Consider the following 27,915-nt stretch of genomic DNA (forward strand, 5'->3'; position numbering starts at 1 on the left):
TGCTGGATGAGATGCCTTCATCAATCAAGTAGTTGACTTGTTGTGGTAGTCCTTCACAGCAGACAAAAAAACAAGCCACCTTGCGAGAAGTTAAAAAGCAGATGGGACCTGGCTGCATAGGGTCCGAAGGATAGTGCACCTTCAAACAACAGCAAAATAACATTTAAGAAATTAAAATGAATTCTCACCCCTGTCAGTTTGTCTTTACACAGCTCAGTGAAAGGCATTTGCCTGCTTCCCATATATATAGATATATACACACACAAAACAATGTATGTATGTATGTGTGTGTGTGTGTGTGTGTATGTATATATATATATATATATATATACAGTGCCTTGCGAAAGTATTCGCCCCCCTTGAACTTTGCGACCTTTTGCCACATTCCAGGCTTCAAACATAAAGATATAAAACTGTATTTTTTTTTGAAGAATCAACAAGTGGGACACAATCATGAAGTGGAACGACATTTATTGGATATTTCAAACTTTTTTTAACAAATCAAAAACTGAAAAATTGGGCGTGCAAAATTATTCAGCCCCTTTACTTTCAGTGCAGCAAACTCTCTCCAGAAGTTCAGTGAGGATCTCTGAATGATCCAATGTTGACCCAAGGGGGCTGAATACTTTCACAAGGCACTGTGTGTGTATATGTGTGTGTGTGTGTGTGTGTGTGTGTGTAATATATATATTTATATAACACAGCGTGCTTCCACCTGGCAACCTTGGTTAGTGTGCACTGCGCCTGGTCCGCCACAGGAGTCGCTGGTGCTCAATGAGTCAAGGTTATCCCTTGACACCACCCAGAGCCTGGGTGGTGGCACAGCTGGCGCTGCAGTACAGCGCCCTTAACCACTACGCCACCCGGGAGGCTCAAAAAATGCATTTTGATAAAAAAATATAATTAACGTTGGTGTTTCTCTTGTAGCACACAGTTCATAACATTTCATAAATGTTGCAGGCCATAAAACTATGTTTTGCCCACAATTGACCCATTGCCAAGTCCCGCCCTTGTTAGTTAACGTTTGCGAGGTTGGACACTTTTCCCCGTGCAAATAATAATAATATTATTATTATGTGCACAGGTGCTCCTCACACTGCTATAATGGTGATAGTTATGAGACCAAAACAGCTGAGATCTGTATCTCTGCAGGCATACTCGGGCAGATCCTCTACATCTCTCTTATCAAGCCCTTTTGTTCTTGCAACCTCCTTTCTTCTCCTCCATCTCAGCCTTCCCCATGGCCACCTACTCTCTTTTCTCCTCCACTGGACACTGTAGCAATGGCAATGGTCATTGGTCCATCACCTCTCCCTAGTGCTGCAGTGTGGTTGTCGGTCTGTGGACTGGTGTTGACCAGAGTTAGAACAGCACATTTTCACACCACTTCTCTAGTTCTTCCTTTGTGCTATCCACTCAACATGTTTTGCTTAATTTCCATTTTCTTCTATAGATCTTTTTGGATCTTTCTCAAGGAGCTCCCACAACATAGCCTGGGTGTCTCCCTTAATCTCTCTGCAGGCATACTCAGGCACACCCTCTCCATCTTCCTCTTGCCCTCTAGTTCTTGCATTTTAGTCATTTAGCAGATGCCTTTATCCAGAGCGACATAGTTAGTGCATTCACCTGTAGATGGCTAGCTGAGACAACCACATACCACAGTCGTAGTAAGTACATTTCTTTTCCTCAAAGTAAGTTATCAGCAAAGTCGGTGCTCGTAGGAAAATAAAAGTGCATCTGTCCCTTCACCCTGGCCACCTCTTTCTCTCTTTTCTCCTCCATCTGTGCCTTTCTCTCTTTTCTCCTCCATCTCGGCCTTCACCCTGGCCACCTTTTTCTCTCTTTTCTCCTCCATCGGGGCCTTCACCTTGGCCACCTCTTTCTATCCTCTCTCCTCCATGAGTTGTCCATGATGTGATTCGAACACGCAATGTTTGAGTTGATATACCTTCGCATTATACGCCCACCCATCCTCCCCGACCAACCTCCCTCCTTCCTGTTGTTTCTATCTTAAGTAACCCACTGTCTTCATTTGTGATTGAAATTTAACTGTGTATATAAAATCATGTGCCTAATCTGTGATAGTGGGTTGTGTGTTGCAGTATGGTTCTAGGTTTGGGGACGGGGGTTGATCAGAGTAAGAAAAACACATGTTCACATCTTCTCTATATCCACTCAACTTTCTTTCATTAATTTCCACCTTCTCTTTCTGTATATTTTCAAGCATCTCCCACAGCATAGCCCTGGTCTCTCCCTGTAGGCATACCCAAGGACACCCTCTCAATCTCTCTCATACAGCCCTCCTGCTCAATTTGGGGATTTTTACAACTGGACACCTCCTTCTCTCTTTTCTCCTCCATCTCATCCTTCACTCTGGCCATCTACTTTCTGAAATGAGCAGTTTGCCTTGAAGAGGCATTGCGGTTACAACATGAACTGCAGAAATGCGTCAAAATAACAATGTTTATCTCTGCGTTTGAATCACAAAGCAGAGTGGGTTTGGGTGTACTCTGCACTTTCTCGTTCCAACAAATGACAAGCAACGTTTTAAATTCCAAACCACATGTTTTGTTAGAGCTAACATTGTGGATGGCAGTTTTCAGGTTACATGTCACAAAATAGTTTTAAAACAACTTCCGGTGGCTTAATTCAAAGCATAAATTGGAAAATTAATCTTTAGAGGCAGGCCTGGATGAATCCAAAATGTTTAGGAAGTCTAACGTTTTAATGGACATAAAGGTCACAATGGACTTTCAATGACATTGAAATGGCTGTAATGAGGGCAATAGTTTTCAGGCACTCCATCTGCCTGTGACCTTCAGTTTAAAGGGGAGCACTACCAAACTCTGCCTGTGAAATATTCCCATCTGTCGAATCAGCTTCCCTGAATGAGGCAAAAATATGACTGGTTGAGCTTCACATTACTAATCCAGTGCAATGGAGGCAGATCCTCTGTCCTGTCCAAGAGGCCTGGTATGCTGGCACCCATAGCCTCTCAGCAATGCATGCCTCATATTGCATCCCCTGACCTTCCTGTGGAAACTAAATCGGGTTGCATTTCTCTTCCACAGAATCCCCAGCTATATAGTGGTTGTCACTAGTTCACTATAATAGGCAGGTCATGTCTAAGAGGTTTCCTATTTTAAAATTGGAAACGTTGAAAGCAGTGTTGCAGAAGGTGGATTTCATGGTTAAACTGAAGGAAGGCGCCACCAATGAAACTAAACCCACATCACATCTTAAATTGGGTCATACATGTTTACAGTTGGCACTGTGCCGACCACTTCACTGTCTCTTCAATGTAAATGTGTCGGAAATCTAACCGCGGCCCCCTTTCGCCTTTCAAATGCCACCTGCTCATTAATCAACTGAAGAATTGAGGTGACCCAGTGCCATGCTGAAATGGCAATGAGAAGCTAAACTCCATGGGGAGGGAGAAATGGTAGCTGCTGAGGTCTCCTCTGGATTGTTGGTCTGGCTGGCATATCATAGTGTACCTAGTCAGAATTCTTGGGGAGAACTGGAGTGCATCTGAGTAGTTTCTTATGATCAAATTTTATTGGTCACATACACATGGTTAGCAGATGTTAATGCGAGTGTAGAGAAATGCTTGTGCTTCTAGTTCTGACCATGCAGTAATATCTAACAAGTAATCTAACAATTTCACAACAACTACCTTATACACACAACTGTAAAGGAATGCATAAGAACATGTACATATAAATATATGTACATGTCATATGGATGACCGTCAGGGCCAGCAAGGCCTTCTCTGCTGGCCTAAACATCATCAGAATATCATTTTTTTTTTAAATATATTTTCCCACAAATATGTATTAAATTATTCCCCAGAGTAAGAGTTACACTCTTCATTTCATAGCGTTCCTTTTGGTTGCACAGCTTTCAGCCCCAGGTTGAGATTTGGAGGGCTGGTCTTTATGTTAGATCTTTTATCCAATCATATTCAGCCATCATGTGTTGCCAGGGGTCTAAAATCTGCCCTCAGGCCTTGAGTGAATGGGAATTAAAATTTAGTGAGAACCAATCAGCTTTAGAGTTGGCTATTGTACGCCTGCTGGCTGGCTCCAGTGTTACACAGGAGCCAGCTAGCAGGCGTAGTGCGTGCACGTCTTTTGATTGGATTACCAATATTGAGAGGCAGGTCTCAGAACTAGGAAATTGATCAACGAATTAATTCGCATACTACTAAGCTGTTTTTTCAACCCACAATGGCGGAAGGAGAAGATATCGATTTGGTTGAGGATATAATTATAACGCCATTCTCAAGACAAACATTTCAAGAAAAGTTAGACATTGTCAGGAGAGGTAGACTCCGACGCTACATAGCCTGTCACAGGCGGGAAAGGGGTTCGTTCGCCACTTTCAACTATGAATGACTCACAGGCTCCGAGAAGCACTGCAAACTGTACTGCTGGGAATGCCTATTATTTGCAAGTGATCGATTTGGTGTTTTGGAGCCACTGGCTTTGCAAACCTGAGTTGTCTAACCAAGGCAGCAACGAGACACCAAAGTACGGCTGGGCACTTACAAGCAATGGAGCTTTTGAAAACCTTTGGGGACACCCGAGTGGATCTACAGCTCAACGAACAAGCGCGCAGGGCAACAAAGCTGCACAATGAAAAGGTATTGTACTCTTCCCCTGCAATTCTCTGAATAAAAATGTCAATTTCAAGGTGACGCAACGCCTGGTTATACTGCGTTTCTGTCTAAATGTATAGTGTCTAGAGCCATGGCATCATAATGATGGTAATAAGAGGTGGTTTAATTCGGGTGGGACTGTGTAGGACTTCACTGAAGGCCCAGGCCCCAGAACCACGACACGCTACTGCCGAAAGGCATAGGTAAGATGCAGTAGATGGTATAGAGTACAATATATACATATGAGATGAGTAATGTAGGGTATGTAAACATTATATAAAGTGGCATTTTAATTATTAAGTGCCTAGAGATTTGAGTCAGTATGTTGGCAGCAGCCACTCAATGTTAGTGATGGCTGTTTATCACTCTGATGTCCTTGAGATAGAAGCTGTTTTTCAGTCTCTCGGTCCCAGCTTTGATGCACCTGTACTGACCACGCCTTCTGGATGATAGCGGGGTGAACAGGCAGTGGCTCGGGTGGTTGTTGTCCTTGATGATCTTCTTGCCCTTCCTGTGACATCAGGTGGTGTAGGTGTCCTGGAGGGGAGGTAGTTTGCCTTCGGTGTTGCATTGTGCAGACCTCCACTACCCTCTGGAGAGCCTTACGGTTGTGGGGGGAGCAGTTGCCATACCAGGCGGTGATACAGCCCGACAGGATGCTCTCGATTGTGCATCTGTAAAAGTTTGAGTGTTTTTGGTGACAAGGCAAATTTCTTCAGGCTCCTGAGGTTGAAGAGGCGCTGCCGCCTCTTCTTCACCATGCTGTCTGTGTGGGTGGACCATTTCAGTTTGTCCGTGATGTGTACGCCGAGGAACATAAAACTTTCCACCTCCTCCACTACTGTCCTGTCGATGTGGATAGGGGGGTGCTCCCTCTGCTGTTTCCTGAAGCCCATGATCATCTCCATTGTTTTGTTGACATTGAGTGTGAGGTTATTTTCCTGACACCACACTCCGAGGGCCCTTACCTCCTCCCAGTACACCGTCTTGTCGTTGTTGGTAATCAAGCCTACCACTGTAGTGTCGTCTGCAAACTTGATGATTGAGTTGGAGGCGTGCATGGCTACACAGTCATGGGTGAACGGGGAGTACAGGAGAGGGCTGAGAACGCACCCTTGTGGGGCCCCAGTGTTGAGGATCAGCAGGGTGGAGATGTTGTTTCCTACCCTCACCACCTGGGAGCATCCTGTCAGAAAGTCCAGGACCCAATTGCACAGGGCGGGGCGAGACCCAGAAGGCGTCTCTCAAAGCACTTCATGATGACAGAAGTGAGTGCTACGGGGAGATAGTCATTTAGCTCAGTTACCTTAGCTGTCTTGGGAACAGGAACAATGGTGGCACTCTTGAAGCATGTGGGAACAGCAGACTGGGATAGGGATCGATTGAATATGTCCGTAAACACATCAACCAACTGGTCTGCGCATGCTCTGAGGATGCAGCTAGGGATGACGTCTGGGCCAGCAGCCTTGCGAGGTTTAACACATTTAAATGTTTTACTCATGTTGGCTGCAGTGAAGGAGAGCTCGCAGGTTTTGTTAGCGGGCCGTGTTGGTGGAACTGTATTGTCCTCAAAGCGAGCAAAAAAGCTGTTAAGTTTTTTCTGGAAGCAAGACATCGGGGTCCGCTACGGGGCTGGTTTTCTTTTTGTAGTCCGTGATTGACGGTAGACCCTGCCACATACCTGAATTGTGTCTTGCTGCTTTTTGTTCTATGTTGCTCTGTCTGTATGCTATGTCTTGATTGTCCTATGTTGCTATGGCTTGCTTGTTCTATGGTGCTATTGTCTATATTGTAATTGTTTTTAATAACCTGCCCAGGGACTGCGGTTGAAAATTAGCCGGCTGGCTAAAACCGGCACTTTTACTGAAACGTTGATTAATGTGCACTGTCCCTGTAAAAAAATAAATAAAAAAATACCTCGTGTCTGAGCCGTTGAATTGTGACTCTACTTTGCCTCTATACTGACGCTTAGCTTGTTTGATTGGCTTGCAGAGGGAATAGCTACACTGTTTGTATTCGGTCATGGTTGGGAAAGGTGTGAATGCTGCCATCAATCCACGGTTTCGGGTTGGAAGGTTTTAATAGTCGCTGTGGGTACATTCGCTCACCGAATCAGCGTATACATCAATTTTGTTGTTCGACGCTATCCGGAACATATCCCAGTCTACGTGATCGAAGCAATCTTGAAGCATGGAATCAGATTGGTCAGACCAGCGTTGAACAGACCTGATCCCTGGCATTTCCTGTTTTAGTTTCTGTCTATAGGCTGGGAGCAACAAAGTGAAGTCATGGTCAGATTTGCCAAAAGGAGGGAGAGGGAGGGCTTTGTATGCGTCGCGGAAGTTAGAATAACAATGATCCAGGATTTCGCGCATCCACCAGTCCAATAAGAGAGTATTCCTTGGAGTCCACCCTTTCCATCAGGGCCTGCACAGAGAGGTTGAGTGTCTGGATGGACAACAAATCTACAAGGGAGGACATTGACTTGGAACATCTCTTCCAGTGGAGGCTGCTGAGGGGAGGACGGTTCATAGTAATGGCTGGAATGGAGTCATTGGAATGGTATCGACCACATGGAAACTACATTTGATGCCATTCTATTGAATTCATTCAAGTCATTATTATGAGCTGTCCTCCCCTCAGCAGCCTCCATTGATTTCTGCATAGCTTTGAGAAGACATACAGTACATACAGAGCCTTCAGAAAGCTGTGTTATTGCCTGAATGAACAATGTATTAGATTGAGCCTTTGTGTCACTGATCTACACACAATACCTCATAATGTCAGGAGTAGAAATGTGCTTAACAAATTGCATAATAAGTTGCTAGTGGTTAACATGATATTTTAATGAATACCCAGTCTCATACAATTATCTGTAAGGTCCAATCGAGTAGTGAATTTCAAGCACAGATTCAACCACAAAGACCAGCCAGGAAGGTTTTTCACTGCCTTGCAAAGGGCACTGGTTGGTAGATGTGTAAAAAAATAAATAAAAATCAGACACTGAATAACCCTTTGAGCATGATGAAGTTGTTGATTAGGCTTCGGCTGGTGTATCAATACACCCAGCCATTACAAAGATACTGTACATACATCCTTCCTAACTCAGTTGCCAGAGAGTAGCGCTGAGCGAGTACTGCTTTTTGAGGTTGTTTCGGTTCGATTATATAAATTATTTTAGTTTTCCCACTTTGATTTCGATTAAAAAAAACAACATTAAATGTATTTTGTATTGTTGATTGAATTCAGCATATCACTTATTAACCATTTATTCACATTGCTTTACTTTTAAATATGATATTTCAGTTGTTGTGTATATTACATTTGTTTTATTTGATGACTTTATTTAATTTCAAGTCATCTAATCTCTATAGAGCTGCTGCCTATGCTGTCTGACAAAATCACTATTTTGTTGTTCTTCAAAGTAAATAATGCATACTTTTATGACTGCTGAATACCAACTAACAATCACAGATCAGTGGTTGTAATAGTAGAATGCACTTTTTCAAAATTGGGTAGTGCATCAGTTTTCCTTTTGTCATGAGTCATTGCAGTGTCATTGTCAATTAGTTGTCATTCCAGTGTTAATTTTCTAAATTGTAATTACTTCACATAGCCTATTTATTGCCTTATCTCCTTATGCCATTTGCACACCATTGTTGTTATTGGCTTGTTTATTGTTTACTCCATGTATAACTCTGTTGTTTTTTGTCGCACTGCTTTGCTTTATCTTGGCCAGGTCGCAGTTGTAAATGTGAACTTGTTCTCAACTAGCCTACCTGGTTAATTAAAGGTGAGAAAAATAAAATAAATGGCATACCTTATAACTTGTCAGAAATGTTGTCAGAAATGTTCAGATCAACTAGCCCATGTCAGCTAATGTTTATTAGCTAGGTTTTTAGCCCATAGATTTCGTTGTAATGTTTAAATCACTCAAATATCACATGAATAAACATTAGACATAGCAAAATGTAAAGAATTGCATGAAATAAGCTTTAAACCTGCAAAATTTTCTCCACGAACAAGAGGGGGGTGAACAGTTTGTGTTATGAACAATGCTTGTGTGCATAGAAATAGACGTTGCGCACGCTCTGAGCGACCGCTGACTCATAATATCATGTATTTTCAGGTAGAGATACCCCGCAAAGCAACAGCTGCTCTCGATATCACCTGGCGATCATCGCGCATTCTTCTCTCATCATTAGCAAGCGTAAAAGAAACAGACCGAACAAGTAGATGCGCAGTGGATTATGGTCATTGTAGTTAATTACCAAGTTTTATGCGATTAACTATATAGAATATTGGCCTGTTGGAAACGACGTTTCTCTACTACATTTTACAGTTCAGGTTGGATCTGATTTTATCTCCAGAGAAACTGGGCGATGTGCGTATTGAGTTCACAGGGGGGAAAACGAATGAAATGGAATTGAAATAATTGAACTGCTATCGGTCAATTAGTTGTTTTTAAAACTGAAATATAACCAACAGTTCGGTTAATTGCTCAGCACTACAAGAGAGGAAGGAATCTATTCAGGGGTTTCAGCATGAGGCCAATGGTGATTTTAAAACAGTTACAGAGTTTAATGGTTGTGATATAAGAACACTGAAGATGGATCAACAACACTGTAGTTACTCCACAATAGTGAAAAGAAGGAAGCCTGTACAGAATACAAATATTCCAAAACATGCATCCTGTTTGCAACAAGGCACTTAAATAATACTGCAAATAAATGTGTCAAAGAAGCAACCTTTTTCTCCTGAATACAAAGCGTTATGTTTGGGGCAAATCCAACACATCACTGAGAACCACTCTTCATATATTCAAGTATGGTGGTGGCTGTATCATGTTGTGTATAGTTGTCTTCGGCAAGGACTAGGACGTTTTTTAGGATGAAAATTAATGGAATACAGACATAAGCACAGGCAAAATCCTAGAGGCAGACACTGGGAGACAAATTCACCTTTCAGCAGGACAATAACCTAAAACACAAGGCCAAGTCTACACTCGCGTTGCTTACCAAGAAGTCATTGAATGTTTCTGCCTGAGTGGCCTAGTTACAGTTTTGACTTAAATCGTCTTGAAAATCCATGGCAAGACTTGAAAACAGTTGTCTAGCAATGATCAACAATCAACTTGACAAAGCTTGAAGAATTTTAAAATTAATAACGGGAAAATATTGTACAATCCAGGTGTGCAAAGCTCTTAGATGTACCCAAAAAGACTAACAGCTGTAATGGCCGCCAAAGGAGCTTCTACAATGTATTGACTCAGGGGGTGTGAATACTTACAGTACCAGTCAAACGTTTGGATACAACTACTCATTCAAGTTTTTATTTTTATTTTTTACTATTTTCTACATTGTAGAATAATAGTGAAGACAACACTATGAAATAACACATATGGAGTCATGTAGTAACCAAAATAGTGTTAAACAAATCAAAATCTATTTTATATTTGAGATTCTTCAAAGTAGCCACCCTTTTCCTTGATGACAGCTTTGCACACTGTTGGCATTCTCAGCCAGCTTCATGTGGGAGTAACCTGGACTATATTTCAATTAACAGGTGTTCCTTGTTAAAAATTAATTTGGAATTTCTTTCCTTAATGCGTTTGAGCCAATCAGTTGTGTTGTGACAAGGTAGGGGTGGTATACAAAAGATATTTGTATATTTTCGGAAGATAAGCAAACACTGGACTTTAAATTAAATTGTTCTATTGTTAAAAATGTTTAAAAAGCTAGTAAGACAGCTGTTGACTATATGTGTCACGCTAAGATATATATACAAAAGATATTTGGTAAAAGACCAAGTCTATATTATGGCAAGAACAGTTCAAATAAGCAAAGAGAAATGACAGTCCATTATTACTTCAAGACATGGTCTATTAATCCGAAAAAACGAACAGACACATCTCAACATCCACTGTTCAGAGGAGACTGTGTGAATCAGGCCTTCATGGTCGAATTGCTGCAAAGAAACCACTACCAAAGAACACCAATACGAAGAAGAGACTTGCTTGGTCCAAGAAACACAAGCAATGGACATTAGACCGGTGGAAATCTGTCTTTTGGTCTGATGAGTCCAAAATTTTGATTTTTGGTTCCAGCCACAGTGTCTTCGTGATACACAGAGTAGGTGAACGGATGAACTCCACGTGTGGATCCCACTGTGAGGCATGGAGGAGGAGGTGTGATGGTGCTTTGCTGGTGACACTGTCTGTAATTTATTGAATTCTAAAGGCACACTTAACCAGCATGGCTACCACAACATTCTGCAGCGATACGCCATCCCATCTGGTTTGTGCTTAGTGGGACTATCATTTGTTTTTCAACAGAACAATGACCCAAAACACACCCCCAGTGTGCAAGGGCTATTTGACCAAGGAGAGTGATGGAGTGCTGCATCAGATGACCTGACCTCCATAATCACCCAACCTCAGCCCAATTGAGGTGGTTTGGGATGAGTTGGCCTGCAGATTGAAGAAAAAGCAGCCAACAATTGCTCAACATATGTGGGAACTCTTTCAAGATTGTTGGAAAAGCATTCCAGGTGACTACGTCCTGAAGCTGGTTGAGAGAATGCCAAGAGTGTGTAAAGCTGTCATCAAGGCAAAGGGTGGCTACTTTAAAGAATCTGAACTATTTGTTAACACTTTTTTGGGGTTACTACATGATTTCAGATGTGTTATTTGTTGTTATTTATTGTATGTAAAATAGATATTTATGTATTTCATTTTCAATAACTTTGCTAACATTTCTAAAAACATGTTTTAAGTTTGTCATTATAGGGTATTGTGTGTAGTTTGGTGAGAAGAAAACAAACATTTTATCCATTTTGAATTCAGGCAGTAACACAACAAAATGTTGAAGAAATCAAGGGGTATGAATACTTTCTGAAGGCACTGTATGGCAGAGTCCTGAAAACTACATAATCTTTGCACCCTCCTCATCACCTGTTGCACTAGCAGCTCTTCTCAGTTTTTCACCCCCTTCACCGCTTCCTTCCAGTTCGCCCCAGTGAGGATAATGTCCAGTAAAGGGACCATACCCTCTTTGGTGTGCTTTTTGTCGGCCTTGCAGTTCTGAATCGTTTCTCTCCTTAAGAATACCAGGCTACATTAGCTATATTTTTTTCCTTTGATTAGGAAGTAGACAGTTTACGGTAGGCCAGTCAAGTCGGCTCAACACGAATATGATAGTTTTTTTTGTAGTAATGCTATGCATCTGAGAAGATAGAGCATGGCGCTTGTAACGCCAGGGTAGTGGGTTCGATCCCCGGGACCACCCATACGTAGAATGTATGCACACATGACTGTAAGTCGCTTTGGATAAAAGCGTCTGCTAAATGGCATATATTATTATTATAAGATTACTAGGCTTATATTATAATATATCCCATTAATACGGTTACTCAGACATTCAACACTTCATCCAGAATCTGTGAGATCTGATAATCTGTGCAGTTTGACTGCAAAGAAACACAACTTGCCTGGAACTATCATTGCAAACACTCAAAAAGCCACGGGGGCAGCTGTACCTGGACATTAAAGTCCATAAAAAAATGGTCTACTTTATGAGAATATGATACACTTTTAAGGTCTGCTTGTTTGTATACCAGTACTAACTAATGGTGCTGAAGTGGAGGACCTGTTGGACTGTATATTCTTAGGGTTTTCTTAGCACTTAATGTGTTCTCTCCCAGGTACTTGTAAGGGCACAGATGACAGACAGGTAGGATCCCAGTTGAGGTGGTTTATTAAAAACGCTGATTCACATAGAGCAGGAATGGCATAGCACAGCACAGTGTATGGGCTAAGGCACTTTAAGGTATGGCTTGACAATTTTTTAAACCAAGAGTGTGTGTGGTTGTGAAAGTAAAAGCGAAAATAAATACAATAGTAAATGGCAGGTTTTAGCTTAATACAACCTCCAATCTCTTATTCTTATCCATATATATATATATATATATTAACCATACTAGTTCATTAAGCAGGCCAGATTTGCTTATAATTCATGTGACATTATTTCATAGTAACAACAATACATTGAACATAGCTGAATAAAATATAAATAAACATTTTCCCAAACGATTTCTGAGGGAAATCTAGATATTCTGTGTTGAGCGGTAAACAAAGAAACAAGTCCTCTAATATATTTAATTTGGAGTTATTTATACAAATGGTAGACTATATGTTTTGATTTCTAATGAGAGACAAGCGCTCTGCTTGGTTTCTTGAGCAGGCTGCACACATTTCATCAGTCTCTCATTCACAATTTGACAAGCAGTTGATACTGTCACCCATCAGACTATTCTCAATTTAATTTGGTCTTTACATATAGCCTACATTACCAGTCGAAACTTTGGACACACCTACTCATTCAAGTTCTTATTTTTATTTTTACTATTTTCTACATTGTAGAATAATAGTGAAGACATCAAAACTATGAAATAACACATGGAATCATGTAGTAACAAAAAAGTGTTAAACAAATCAAAATATATTTCATATTTGAGATTCTTCAAAGTAGCCACCCTTTGTCTTGATGACAGCTTTGCACAATCACCCAGTGAAGCATGTTGGTGGCAGTATCATACTGTGGGGGTGTTTTTTCAGCAGAAGGACTAGTCAGGATTGAGGGTAAGATAAATGGAGCAAAGTACAGAGAGATCCTTGATGAAAACCTGCTCCTGAGCGCTCAGGACCTTAGACTGGGACGAAGGTTCACCTTCCAATGTGACAACGACCCTAAGCACACAGCCAAGACAACGCAGGATTGGCTTCAAAACAAGTCTCTGAATGTCCTTGAATGGCCCAGCCGGAGCCCGGACTTGAATTTAATCGAACATCTCTGGAGAGACCTGAAAATAGCTGTGCAGCGACGCTCCCCATCCAATCTGACAGTGCTTGAGAGGATCTGCAGAGAAGAATGGGAGAAACTCCCCAAATACAGGTATGTCAAGCTTGTGTCGTCATACCCAAGAAGACTCAATGCTGTAATCACTGGCAAAGGTGCTTGAACAAAGTACTGAGTAAAGGGTCTGAAAATACGTTAAAAAAATAATACGTAATACGTTTACATACGTAAATGTGATATTTCCATTTTTTTTAAATAAACAATTGCAAAAAATTCTAAACCTGTTTTTGCTTTGTCATTATGGAATATTGTGTGTAGAATGATGAGGAGAAAAAACAATGTAATCAATTTTAGAATATGGCTGGTGCCTCTTTGGGGGAAGTCTGGCATTGACCTTGTGAAGGACTTGCGTTACCCGGCAGAGACCGCAGGGCTTATTGAGGGTCCATGGGGACACCTGATGGTCCCTTCCACAATGCAAGCACGTCTTTCTGATCCACTCAAAATCAAATCAAATCAAATGTATTTGTCACATACACATGGTTAGCAGATGTTAATGTGAGTGTAGCGAAATGCTTGTGCTTCTAGTTCCGACAATGCAGTAATAACCAACAAGTAATCTAACTAACAATTCAAAAACTACTGTCTTATACACAGTGTAAGGGGATAAAGAATATGTACATAAAGATATATGAATGAGTGATGGTACAGAGCAGCATAGGCAAGATACAGTAGATGGTATCGAGTACAGTATATACATATGAGATGAGTATGTAAACAAAGTGGCATAGTTAAAGTGGCTAGTGATACATGTATTACATAAGGATGCAGTAGATGATATAGAGTACAGTATATATGTATGCATATGAGATGAATAATGTAGGGTATGTAAACATTATATTAGGTAGCATTGTTTAAAGTGGCTAGTGATATATTTTACATTTCCTATCAATTCCCATTATTAAAGTGGCTGGAGTTGAGTCAGTGTGTTGGCAGCAGCCACTCAATGTTAGTGGTGGCTGTTTAACAGTCTGATGGCCTTGAGATAGAAGCTGTTTTTCAGTCTCTCGGTCCCAGCTTTGATGCACCTGTACTGACCTCGCCTTCTGGATGATAGCGGGGTGAACAGGCAGTGGCTCGGGTAGTTGTTGTCCTTGATGATCTTTATGGCCTTCCTGTAACATCGGGTGGTGTAGGTGTCCTGGAGGGCAGGTAGTTTGCCCCCGGTGATGCGTTGTGCAGACCTCACTACCCTCTGGAGAGCCTTACGGTTGTGGGCGGAGCAGTTGCCGTACCAGGCGGTGATACAGCCCGCCAGGATGCTCTCGATTGTGCATCTGTAGGAGTTTGTGAGTGCTTTTGTTGACAAGCCAAATTTCTTCAGCCTCCTGAGGTTGAAGAGGCGCTGCTGCGCCTTCTTCACGATGCTGTCTGTGTGAGTGGACCAATTCAGTTTGTCTGTGATGTGTATGCCGAGGAACTTAAAACTTACTACCCTCTCCACTACTGTTCCATCGATGTGGATAGGGGGGTGTTCCCTCTGCTGTTTCCTGAAGTCCACTCTATTAGTTGTTCCTTGGTGAGCGCCCTTCTGACTTCTGCCCAAGCCTGTCCTTATGCCCTTTGCTTGATGACTGGCCATTGTTGTCTTGACACCATGAATCATACTGCTACCACTCTGAGAACTCGAGTAAGGTCTATGTGGTACCTGTCTGGTGACAGGTCTATTGGTCTATGTCTGGTACCTGTCTACCTGCTTGCTGAAATGGCATTCTATATGAGCCTCACACCTCAGCTCTATGTTGCCATATGGACCCAGTGTCCGGAGCATTCTCGCTAAGAACTGGACCTGTATTGTAAACTTGTTGAAGGCGGCTGTATCTCCACGGCGTACATCGGGAGAGTCCATGACACTGGCTATCTTCTTTAGGGCGACATGGTGTGGCTGTCAAAACTTGTCGTTTAGCACTGCCATGGTGTCTGAGTTAGGCGTGCGGGGAGTTGAGGTAGGAATCTGTCAGTAGGCAGACTTATTTTAGCTTTAAGTGATACACCAGGATCTGATCCTTGACGAGCTTGTTCCCATCAGCTGGCAGGGGGTTCTCTAGTGCCATCTTTAGGTGAGTGAAATCACTTGGGTCTCGGCTCGTGAAGTTAGGGATGGTTGGCCTAGACCCTCTGTAGGTCCTGCACTGCTGCGGTGGCGAAGCCTCTAGGGGGTGGCAGATGGGGTTGAGGGTCTGTCCTAGGTAACCATGGAACCTGGCGGGTCATAAGCTGCTGCATGAGGGTGAGCCCTATGAGGGAGAGACTTCTCAGTCACTGCACCAACTTAGGGCTCTGAAAGTGCAGCACTGGCCTGGTGAGGATTTTGGCAATAGTCCCCATCAGGGTGCTAGCTTGACTCTCTGGGACAGGGCAAATGTGTAACCTCTCTTGGATGGTGGCCTGGAGGCAGCAGCGGATGTTGCCTGATCCCTCATGACTTTGAGCTCACTCATCATCTTGTCCAGGAAGACTGTTCAGACATATGCAGCTTCTCGTTCTCTTTATGGATCTCCTCTAGCTCTGCTTGGTAGACTGTTGGCAGCTTCCTGTGTTCCCGGTAAACGTAGGGTGTGGAGGGTTAGTATTTAGTATTTGATTAGGATCCCCAATTAGCCAAGGCAGTGGCTACTCTTACTGGGCTCCAAACCTCTTCCTGGGGTCTGCTTTCCTCTTTGCTCACTTTTCCTCTGCCAGCTGTAGGGTAGCTGGGGTTATGAACCATACTCTTTGTAATGATAACTCTGATGGTCCCACTTTTGGGCAGCATCTCATTGAACCTGGTGATTGGATGAGGTTGCATGTGAAGAGGTCATATTGGCCTCTCCTTCTTGATGACAATGCCACTCCTCTTCTTGCTCATGTACATCCTATTGTGCTGTGCTATGGTGTGGTGAAGCGTGCTGTCTTTGGCTCACATAGCCTACCTTGTAATTTTGTCGATGCTGTGGTAGCTGTGTCTGACGCTTCGGACAAACTGATGGCTGTGTGAAACCTTCACTCACGTAGTAGTCTTGCATCTTGCTCTGGAAGAAAGCACTGAAGATCTGTCTCGAATGGACTAAAATTAAGTGGAGGACCTGTTGGACTATATATTCTTAGTTTTCTTAGCACTTAATATGTGCTCTCCCATGTGCTTGTAAGGGCACAGGGTAGCCTAGTGGTTAGAGCGGTGGACTAGTACCGGAAGGTTGCAAGTTCAAACCCCCGAGCTGACAAGGTACAAATCTGTCATTCTGCCCCTGAACTGTTCCTAGGCCGTCATTGAAAATAAGAATTTGTTCTTAACTGACTTGCCTAGTTAAATAAAGGTAAAATAAAAAGACAGGTAGCATTCCAGTTGAGGTGGTTTAATAATGCTGATTCACATAGAGCAGGCATGGCACAGTGTATGGGCTAAGGTATGACTTGACAATTGTTTTAACCAAGAGTGGTTGTGAAAGTAAAAGTGGAATGTAAATACAATAGTAAATGGCAGGTATAAGCTTAATACATCCTCCAATTACATTGGCTATAAACAATAATATTGCTTCAATAGGTTATGTGCTGCACAGGACGAAACAGGCTGTGACTTCACTAATAAACGATCAGAAGGGTGTAGCCACCCAGCACTACAAAGCAGCACCTTCATCCTCACACAACTGCATGAACTTGAATGCATGTCTACACAATCCACAATAAAAACAAATAAACTACACTTCACACATACAGTATTTATAGTTTCAGGGCATATAAACACGGCACTGGGGAACATTATACTATACAAATCACAAATGTTCGAAATTAGATGACAAAAACGACCGAGCTAGCAAGCTTGCATTTGCAAGTTTGTGGCAAAAAACGCAAATTAGCATAACAAAGATTAAACTACATAATTGTCAGCGAGTGCGTCCAAAACATTAACACATGAAGAGTAAGACATATGTACTCATATTTCTGAAGGACACACGCTGGCCTTGGTAAAACAAATAATGTTAACTAAAGGAAAAAACAATAGATGGCTTGAACTAATTGACTTGACTTTTCTCTAGTTACGTCCTTATCCTCAGAGCTGGAGATCGCCCAGCATGCTCTGCTCCACATAACCGGTGGGCGGAGCTACAGCTCTCCAAGACTGAATAGTTGATTCTCGATAGCCTTTCCTATGGTTGTGTTATATAATTCAGCACATTAAAGATACGGTGTGTAGCCAGGTAAAATCAACAACCAAAATCAACATAAACTGTCATGAGCATGTACAGGTGCAAAACAACAAATATTCAACCAATGCCGATCAGTCAAATAACGTTCTTCTTTATTTGAGAAATTCAAATGTTATTTGACCAGTGGGAAGTCTTATTGTTTGCTCTAATATACACAATAACTGGTTGAAAAGCAGGAAACATACCGGCAAAATAGCTAATCTTTGCAATCCTGGCATTTACACTGAATGCTAAATTATTTATTACAACAGATTTGAAGCATACAAACACTTAATAATGTGTACTGGTCACTAACTGGTTTGAATCAAGGAATTGTGTGCTGAATTCAGGTTCAGTGCATTTGGATTTCATACATGTTTTTGTGTGATATAAAATCAAAACCAGTATCTTAAATACAGGGATGAGACAAACAATCCTCTTGCACCCAGACAATGAGATTTTGGGTTAATTTATTCACATTATTTCCAAATCTAGCATTGTTTTCCTGAATGAAATGTCTGGATCTTGATTAAATTGAGATCACAGTTCCTCCTTGGCTAAATTACCATCAAATTAAGAATACAAAAAACAGTGAAGTACATATTTTTAAAAAATGATATACAGTATCCTAGTGAATATTTTTGAACAGACACATGTTCAGTTAAGAGTCCCATATCCCGCAATACTCCACACCAAACTTCCTTCCACACTATACAGTATAAGAATGTGCCCACTTAGCTTTCGGGATTCTTATATGATTGTCCAGCATTTTTAGATAGTTGACGGTCTTGATCATTTTTCGGGTTGTGAGAGCTATTGGTCATATACTGTCGAATGGGACGCCCTCCCTTTTATCTTGCAGCGGCTGAAAGGGAGAGTTCAAAATTAACAAACTGGTTATGTATTATAAAACCCCAACCCAGGATCATACAGTATTTGAGAGGTGTGGTTGTATAAATGAGACTGCTCCTTTAACATCCCTCCCATTACAACAGGAATTTCAGTAGCCAAACGTTGTCGAACGTTGCACATAGAAATGCCATGAATAGAGCTGCCGTGATTCCTTATCCCTTGTTCTACATAGCAAATTTCTATCTGAATGTTACATAACATTGCCTCCTGTTGAAATCACCCCTGGTGTGTTTACTTTGTGGTTACTCAATAGAACAGTAGAGGTCAGTATTGTATTATTGTCCAGATATCTGAGTTTGGGCTGTGTCGGCTGAAAGTGGGACAATGGCCCGAGACCAAGGGGTTAATTGCACTGTGTTGCACAAATGACAGTAGCCCACATGGTCATTTGACAGATGTCTTTATCCAAAGTGATTTAGTCAAAGAATCCTCTTATCCATTATTTTTAATTATAAATCTCTCCGAGACTGCAACATCCAAATCTCCCAAACAGCTTTAAAACAACTTGATGTAATAAAGTGTAGGCTTATTGGGACAATAGCAGTCAGTTATCCAAAACCCTAACTAACACTTTCTCTCTCAGCAGAATTCCTGACCGCTGACACCATTTCCCCCTTCAGCTACCAGCCAACAGCTCAAGGCTCTTATTACACTCCATTTGCACACACTGTATATAGATTTTTCTATTCTGTTATTGACTGAACTTTTGTTTATCTCACGTGTAACTCTGTGTCGTTGTTTTTTGTTGCACTGCTGTGCTTTATCTTGGCCAGGTTGCAGTTGTAAATGAGAACTTGTTCTCAACTGGCCTACCTGGTTAAATAAAGGTGAAATAAAATTAAAATAAATAAAAACAGTGAAAAGAGAGGAAGGTGGAGATTGCTATGCCCAATTCCCATTTGGAGGGTAGACCTACAGATGTAGAATCTTAATTTGATCACACAATTGCAGAAGAACTTTACACACAGGATCTGACCGGCAAACATTGACATTTGCCGGCCCAGGGAGCCACACAATAGGGGCTGTCCAAAATAATATGTGTTTGTGTGAGGAAGTCTGTATCTTTCATCCCCTGCTGGTCTTTCAAGGGAGGGGCAAAAAATCACAGGAAACACTTTCCCCTGCTCTCACCAGCCCAGGCACATTACTGAACATGCACAATGTAATATTAAAAGCTCCCAGCTTGCCGGGAATAATTGCATGTCCACGCCAGATAAAACAAAGTTGTAATGTAAAGGGAAGGGGGAAAGGACAGAGAACTTGGAATAGTTAAGTAGAAGACTACTGGTATGCATGTTTCTCTTGAACTTTGATCATTTGATTGAAGCTTTCCTCCTTGTCTTCCAATTACTTGAAGGGTAGGAGTCATGGGAACTGCTTGGACTAATTGCTTGGTAGAATCTTTTCACACTACTGAGCCGAGCCAAACTGCACTGGTCTGGTTAAGCATCCACCATAGTTGCAGGAACTGTGCTGAAGAGGACCACTGTGTTGAAGAGGACCATAACAGTAATGGACAATGCTAACTTGCTAATAAGTAAACAGTTTAAACGTACCACCTGAGGACTTCACCCCGAGAAGCATGACACCATCTTTGGTGCTGTCCGACCTGCTCTGGAAAGAAGCACTGCAAAGAGGAGAGAGCAGAGCATATTGAGAGTAAAATATTGTATTTTTCTTTAAAAGATGATGGTATATTTGAACTGTTCAAATGGGATATTGTCTAAATTGTATCTTCATCTACAGTCCAAAGACTATACTTACTTTTCTGTTCCATTATCAATTGCCTCTGTTGAGAGACAAAAAAAGGTGTGACAATTAGTTTGTAATGTCAATAGACTTCTGTGTATGTAGACATAGTGCTGTGCAGAGTCACATCTAATTGAGTAATTAAGTAATACCTGTGTGATCGTGGACCTTCATGCTTTTAAATTTGAAAAAGACGATGACAGCAGCCACCACAACTCCCAGGACTGGCAAAAGAATCCACAGCATATTCTTATCTGGAGACAAAGATGAGGCACATCTTTCTTTAGTGTGGCAGACAAAACGGTTGTTTTTCACATACTATGAGAAGTTGGATTAGTACCATCGTTCCAACAATGTATCATGTAGCCAATTTATGATGAGTTGTAATTGAACATGGCCTGACTAATGACTTTGTACACACACACACACACACACACACACACACACACACACACACACACACACACACACACACACACACACACACACACACACACACACGACCCAGTCAAATGTGAAGTGTATGCACCCTCTGGTGGGTGTGTTATTGGTAGAACATAGATCAGGAATAGGCAACCCTGGTTGTGGAGTGCCACAGGCACTTCATGTTTTTGATTTAACTGACCTGGAAGACCAGGTATTTTGAATTTAGGCAATCATTGAACTGATGAATTAGCCCAGTTGGTCAGGTGTGGTGTCTCGTTGGAACAAAATCCTGCAGTACCTGCGGCACTCCAGGAACAGGGTTGCCTACCCCTGACATAGATGTAGAGGTAAAGGGCCCCATAAAGTTGCTACATTACTTGATTTAGGAGTTTCTGGTTCTTCATCTCCAGCCCGGTGACCTGAGTAGAGAAATAACATACTGTAAAACTCAATATACTCTGTAGAGTGATTTATGCAGTAAATTCTATGATAACTTCTATGAACTTTCAATAACCAAGAGAAGGAGATGCTAGTTCCATAATTTGGAACTTGTCATCTGGATAATGTGTCTATTTAAAATGTTATATTTGTTTTGCTGACCGTGTGTGTTTTTCAGTGCGAGGTAAATTTGTGTCAGTGTGAGTTAATTTCTTTACAGATGATGGTGGCAGAGGACCTACTGGCATCTTGACCCGCATTCCTATCGTTCTTGTCTCCTTCCTGACCTGGAAACATTGTAATTTTTATCATTATACCATCCTGTTCATTTTCAGGTAGTGGACAAATAAGTGTATTGAGGGTAGGGTTGCAAAGCTACTGGTCATTTACCAAAGTTACCAGAATATTCAGTAATTTGTGTAATTCATTTTTGGCAATCTATGGTAACTTTGATGATTTATACTTATCTTTAATAAATGGTATTGATATATAGTATTCCTTCTTACAAATGAAAATAATGCCATTGTTGGTTAGATGCTTTTTTATTAAATAGGCATTGTTCTCTTGAAACATATCCACTAGAAAATAATGGAAAATATGGACACAGGTCTAATAATGAATACTATATATATATATATATATACAGTACCAGTCAACAGTTTGGACACACCTACTCATTCAATGGTTTTTATAATGTTTTTACTATGTTCTACATTGTAGAATAATAGTAAAACATCCACACTATGAAATAATACATATGGAATCATGTAGTAACCAAAAAAGTGTTTAACAAATCAAAATATATTTTATTTGTTAGATTCTTCAAAGTAACCACCCTTTGCCTTGATGACAGCTTTCTTGATTTAGCACCTGTGTTTTATTAGTTTCTTTATGAAAATATTTAGTGAGCATCATGACAGTAGCTAAAGCAAGGGGCTATAGCAGCACACAAGTAGACATCAAATGCATGCTGGGCAGGGCATGCCCTGAGCTCATTAAGTTAGCACTACTGGAGCGAAATTGGAGTGGGCGAGAAGGGAGGGAGGGAGCTGGAGAGAGAGAGGGAGAGAGTGAGCTAGAGAGAGAGGGGGAGCTAGAGAGAGAGAGAGAGAGGGAACTAGAAAGAGAGAGGGAACTAGAGAGAGAGAGAGGGAGCTAGAGAGAGCTAGAGAGAGGGAGAGAGGGAGCTAGAGAGAGAGAGAGAGTGAGCTAGAGAGAGAGAGCGAGAGAGAGGGGGAGCTAGAGAGAGAGAGAGAGCTAGAGAGAGAGAGAGAGAGAGCATATGTTTCAAGACAAAATAGCCTAAAAAAAGAATCTAACCAGCAAAGGGATTATTTACAATCAACTCTGCAACTGTCCCAATAACTGTCTTTTTCACAACTGCTAACAGTTTGGCACCAAAACATTTACAAAAAGGACATTGACCTAGTAAAAAAATTATTGTGTAAAAAAATATATAAAGGATATTTCATGCCGAATCCCACATATTAAACACCAATGGTATCCATTAAGTTGATGGTTTATATTTAGGATAATGTTAATCTTATTTGATTATTCAAAATGTTTTAAGGGAAAATAGGGCAAGAGATAATTACAGACACCTATGATAATCTGAAGTACCCAGAATTGCCACTAGATGTCTTGTGATAAATTATATAAAATCCTTGAAAGATACCCAAATTATTGTAGTTTACCTGTAAACTTCCAAATTTGCGGTAATATACCCTCGCTTTGCAACCCTAATTGAGGGACAGTGATAGTGCTTTAGACTTACCTGTAATTCCACCACCTGAAACTGAAGAAAACATTAATGGCAAACCATTGTTATTGGGTCATGAAGATAATACCTAAACAAGGCAGGTATAACTCACTGTTCCTAGGCCGTCATTGAAAATAAGAATTTGTTCTTAACTGACTTGCCTAGTTAAATAAAGGTCAAATAAAAAATAAAAATACATCAAGTGTTTGAATTAAGAAATGAAGGCTATCTGAAATTATGTAATATCTACACAAGCTGGCTTTGTCATATTTATTTATTAGAATGATTATACTTAAGTCACTTCCATTGATTGTTAGCTAGCGGTGGCGAGAGTTCGCTGAAGTTTTTAGTGGTTGTTCAGAGAAAACCCAACCATGGATTACAGTCTTCCTGGCCCATATAGACCACTTACAGGGTAAGGAACCATCTAACGTTGAGTTGTAAAAATCCTGAAATTCCCCTTCAAGTTACGGTCTTATCCAGTCCCAAGTTATTGGTTTAGTGGGTTATTTGATGGAACATAAGTGAATAAATCAGATTGACAGGAAACGGTACCTTTCTCTTCTGGTCTGGAGGTGGTCAAGGATCCCGGTGAAGGAAAACCATGTCTCTCTGTGGTTGTCTGAATAACTGAAGAATGACAATTTTAACTTTACTGTAATCAGTAGGCTATTTCTCGTTACAGAGAAGAAGGTATCTTTAACTCAATGCTTTGCTTGCGATCATCCATCTTATCGCTGGTGTAATTTGAGAGAGGGTAGCAACCTCCTCTTACCTTGTGGGTGGGTCTTTGATGTAGCCTGAACTGTGGCCACATTTTGGAGCGGGTCACTCGTGGGAACAGTTGTTGTGGCCTGGGTCGTTGCCCCTCTGTCTGTTACCCATGATAAGGGGGAAGAATGCACTCCTTTAGAGCATTTCTAACATTTAAGGTCTGGGGCAGTATGTATCAATCATCTTAGTAGGAGTGCTGATCTAGGATCAGGTCCGATCCTGTTCATGTAATCTTATTCTTTGTGATCTAAAAGGCAAGACTCATCCAAAATCAGCACTCTGAGATGCGTGATATATGGTCAGCCTCTGGTTATTATCATTTGGTTATTCCAACTGGCCATGCATCTGTAGAGCTTATTTGACACGTGAGCACATCTGACCTCTGGTGTAGGACCTCAGTCATAGAAATACAGTTCACAAAGCAGACTGTAGTCAGTCATTTTTTTCAAATGGGCAATTGAAATGAAATACCATCATCCTTAGCATGTGGAGATGTGGACTGCACTGAGAGATGGGGTGGTGTTGCTGTTGGTTTGTCCGTGGCATTTACTGTTTCTGGAATGTAAAATCAGTCTAAGAGCAGAGTTTCTCATTCTAAGGTTACAATGTCCTAAGGTTTTGACAGTTATTTGAACAAGAGATTAATACAGCTGTTTGAATCTGAAACCATGTTTTGATATGTTTCCTTTTACTTACTGCGTGTGGTCTCAGCAGCGGTGGCAGAAGCATCGGTTATAAGGACAGATGTATTGGGAGGAGGAACACTCGTATTGGGTGTCTCAGTTGCTATGACGACAGATCAAAGATATTCTAACTCAGCAGTGTAAAATAAGATGCAAATCATCAAAAAGTAGCAGCAGGAGTCGTCGGTGATGAGAGAATCTTAGACTTAAAAATACAACCAGATAACATTTTTGTTTAACTATCACTGTCTATGTGTCTGCCTATTGTTAATCTCTTGAAATATTACCTCAGAACCTCATAATATACCTACGTGGAACTTGGTCTAATGGCAGTCCATCAGGTTGCCCTGCTGCTGGTTCTGCTATTGCTGCTTCTGACCTTTTTTAACAATACTTAACTTCTGTGGCAACACCATAACCATACCGAACGACAAACAGGTCAAAAAATGACTTCATGATTTAGTATGTTGTTTACGTTTTCAAGGCTGAATGTAATATATTGTTTGCTAATACTTCCTGTTAAGAGAACCTGTAATTGTACCACATTTAGCAATAAGCTTCACCTGCAGACTAATTATCGGTAAAGTGCGGCTCTAGATCCTAAAGCAATCTAGAGGATGTGAGAGCACTCCAAAGAGCTGACATTATGACAGATCGAAAGTCACCATTTCTATCTTGGTCGCTAAAACATTTCCTCAGAGATACTGGTCCCTTTTAGATTCAAAGGTTAGACAATTGTGTTGTTCCTGTTTGGCATGGTTTGAAAGACCACTGTCTTTCTATTTATTTTCATTTTAAATAGACCGATTTTGACGATGCACCCCTGAGAAAGCCATCCCGTCTGTGACACTTTGAGGTGGATATCCTCCGCTTCAGGCCCAGACCTGTGAAAAGCTGCATCCTGTCCCAGACAGAGTATTGTTCTCCCCTGGCCCCTACTGGCTCGAACAGCCAAAGGGCCAGGAAGGGTTTCCGGTCTTCTCCCCCGTCAGAGAGGGGCTTCAGCTCAACTGTCTTCGTGCCTGATGTTTCACATTGACTTTTGAGCACATAACCCAATACTTGACCCCTGCTTTTGCCTCTTTTTCCTCTGATATAGCTGCATTTTGTCTTGTACAGAGACCCCTCCTCATCGGCTGTGGCGGCAGATTCACCCCTGCCCCCACCCTTTCATAATAAGTACTGTACCTTATGGCAACAGTAATAATCTATTTCCATGATACAGGCAAATGGAAAGTGCAATCACTAAGCCTACAAGATAGGCTAAATGCACTTGCATTTCACCCGTTATCAATTTAGTTTTCTATATATTATGGTGGGACATATTTGCAAGGGAGAAAACTGCCATTTCTCTCGCCACTCTAGAGAGGCTTGCACTGCAGTGACCTTTGATTGGGTGTTTCTTGCAGATGTTAGATTCATACTGGAAGGAGATTTGCTGCCGATTGGACCATTTCACTTCGAAAGGGACTCAGGACAATACTCTCTCTCCCTGTGAAAGAAGGGGCAGTTTGGTTCCCACTGACTATCTGCAGTTCCAATCACCTCTCTGGGCAGCACATGGCAGTTAACGATCCTCTTGGATCCGTGCCCATGAGCCAATCAAAACAAACTATCTGGAGACTTCCTCTTTTTTTTCCACCAGCCCAAGTAACCACATTAATTTGTCTTGGGCCTGGACATGGTTTTATTCCTAGATGTTTTGTCTTTGTTATCCGTGTTGTCCGATGCATTACGTCCCCCGAATAGATCGCCAAAGATGGCTAAAGTTGATCATAAGTCGACTTGAAATAAAGTCGACTTGAAATAAAGTAGACTTGAAATAAAGTATACTTGAAATAAAGTCGACTTGAAATAGATCCTAGATGAAACATAGTAGACTTGAAATAAAGTAGACTTGAAATAGATCCTAGATGAAACATAGTAGACTTGAAATAAAGGTGTAAAGTGAACACAAGGTGATGAACAGGGTTCCTCACACATACCTAATAAAGACTATTTTAGGTGTGCATTTTGTCTTTCAATAGACCTTTAATAAAATATGAATAATTTAGGTCTTGCCAATAGCTTTGGTTGGTCTCCCTGTCAACATTCATGGCCATGTGTCCCTCTTGGGTGACTTGCACCACGGGGAGGTTTCAGAGTTATCCTGGTAACACTTGACGCAACTTAACACAAAGTGTTCAGAAATTGTATACTACTTTATAAATATGAATTGCACCTTATCAAGGTTTGTGGCTGTACTTTCCTCCACATGAGGCTGACCAGGATAATATACATTATTTTGGGAACACTACACAAGATTCGAATCAACGACAATAAAAAACAACGCTGCTCTTATCTCAGGCTAGGGCAAAAATGTTGAACATGGAGAAATGTTGAACATGTGAGCCTGTCTGTTAGAACAACTCCCAGACATACTGTGTTTCATGTCATACTATAACATAATTCATGATCCAAATGTCGATATACAAGATTTTTGGTGCAAACCAAGTCTGGTTGAGATGGTAAGTAAATACTACAGCCAATTAAAACCATGATCAAGACAAAATAACATAAAACACAATAAACTTCAACTACTGGTAAGTCATGTTGTCTATTTTTGAAGTATACATTTTTCCCGACTACAACTTTTTAAATCCATTACTGACTGAATTAAAAAAAAACATATGATCTCCTATCCAAGTATGTTTGTAGTAATTTTTTACTCCCAAAAGCAGATCTAAATATCCATGTAGGCTTTACCTGTAGTGAGGAGCTTGAGCGGGGTTAGGAGGAGGATAAGAAGAGCAATCCTAAAGGTCTTCATGGTGGTTCTACTGAGCGCTCCCGTCCTGGGTCCTTTTTAGGGATCTGCAGAGCTGTGTGAGCCACTGCTATCAACCACTGGAATAGTTGTTCACATTCAAGCCGATTGCTGCTTATTGGCACTTTCTTTGATAAAAAAAATGGGAGGAAGTAGACCAGCTTCCCTTGAGGTCAGAGGGTATGGGGAGGCTGCTTCGGCCAGTGGGAGAAGTCTTTCACGTGTCCCAGCTTGGACAGGAACTCGGCCCCTAAGGTGTGTTTGTACTTCAACCCCAACTCCTGTCACTTATTTTTTCTTGCCCGCACGTTGCAGGCGTGGCCGGTGTGAAGGAATCTAGTAAGTGTCTCAGACTAGGCTGGGCTGTGTATGACCCAAAACAACATATACAGATGTAGGATCTTAATTTGATCACTCTTTTGTTGCTGAGAATTTTCCTGCAAAGCAGGAAATGCAAACGGGTAGTGTATTTCAGTTTTAGAAGGCTTCTAAAGGTTGTAATTTCCACATTTTCCACCAATTTCCTACACCTGTAAGGCCTATCAGTTCAGAATGGGATTTCAGGAAAATAATTTAGCCTCAAACTGAACTGCATGTTCTGCTCTTCAGCATACCCTTGAGACACCC

At 41.3% G+C, this 27,915-nt stretch overlaps 1 protein-coding gene across 2 annotated transcripts; it reads right to left on the reverse strand.

Moving 5' to 3' along the window:
- Window positions 1-16,894: 16,894 nt before the first annotated feature.
- LOC124008361 lies at window positions 16,895-27,503 on the reverse strand. 2 transcript variants are annotated; one of them, XM_046319585.1, is made up of 12 exons: window positions 27,228-27,503; window positions 24,496-24,585; window positions 24,271-24,354; window positions 23,801-23,899; window positions 23,581-23,655; window positions 23,041-23,061; window positions 21,509-21,553; window positions 21,206-21,247; window positions 20,555-20,656; window positions 20,418-20,442; window positions 20,213-20,280; window positions 16,895-18,606 (listed from the first exon to the last, which is right to left on the reverse strand). In XM_046319585.1, exons 1-12 carry the CDS (start codon window positions 27,289-27,291, stop codon window positions 18,593-18,595), a joined length of 729 nt encoding a protein of 242 aa, XP_046175541.1. In that variant the 5' UTR covers window positions 27,292-27,503; the 3' UTR covers window positions 16,895-18,592. The 2 variants fall into 2 exon arrangements, with proteins under 2 accessions (XP_046175541.1, XP_046175540.1); XM_046319584.1 differs by having other exon boundaries at window positions 20,210-20,280; window positions 27,228-27,496.
- Window positions 27,504-27,915: the final 412 nt, after the last annotated feature.

The sequence above is a fragment of the Oncorhynchus gorbuscha genome, linkage group LG21 (assembly GCF_021184085.1).
Source record: "Oncorhynchus gorbuscha isolate QuinsamMale2020 ecotype Even-year linkage group LG21, OgorEven_v1.0, whole genome shotgun sequence".
Classification (NCBI taxonomy): Eukaryota; Metazoa; Chordata; class Actinopteri; order Salmoniformes; family Salmonidae; genus Oncorhynchus; species Oncorhynchus gorbuscha.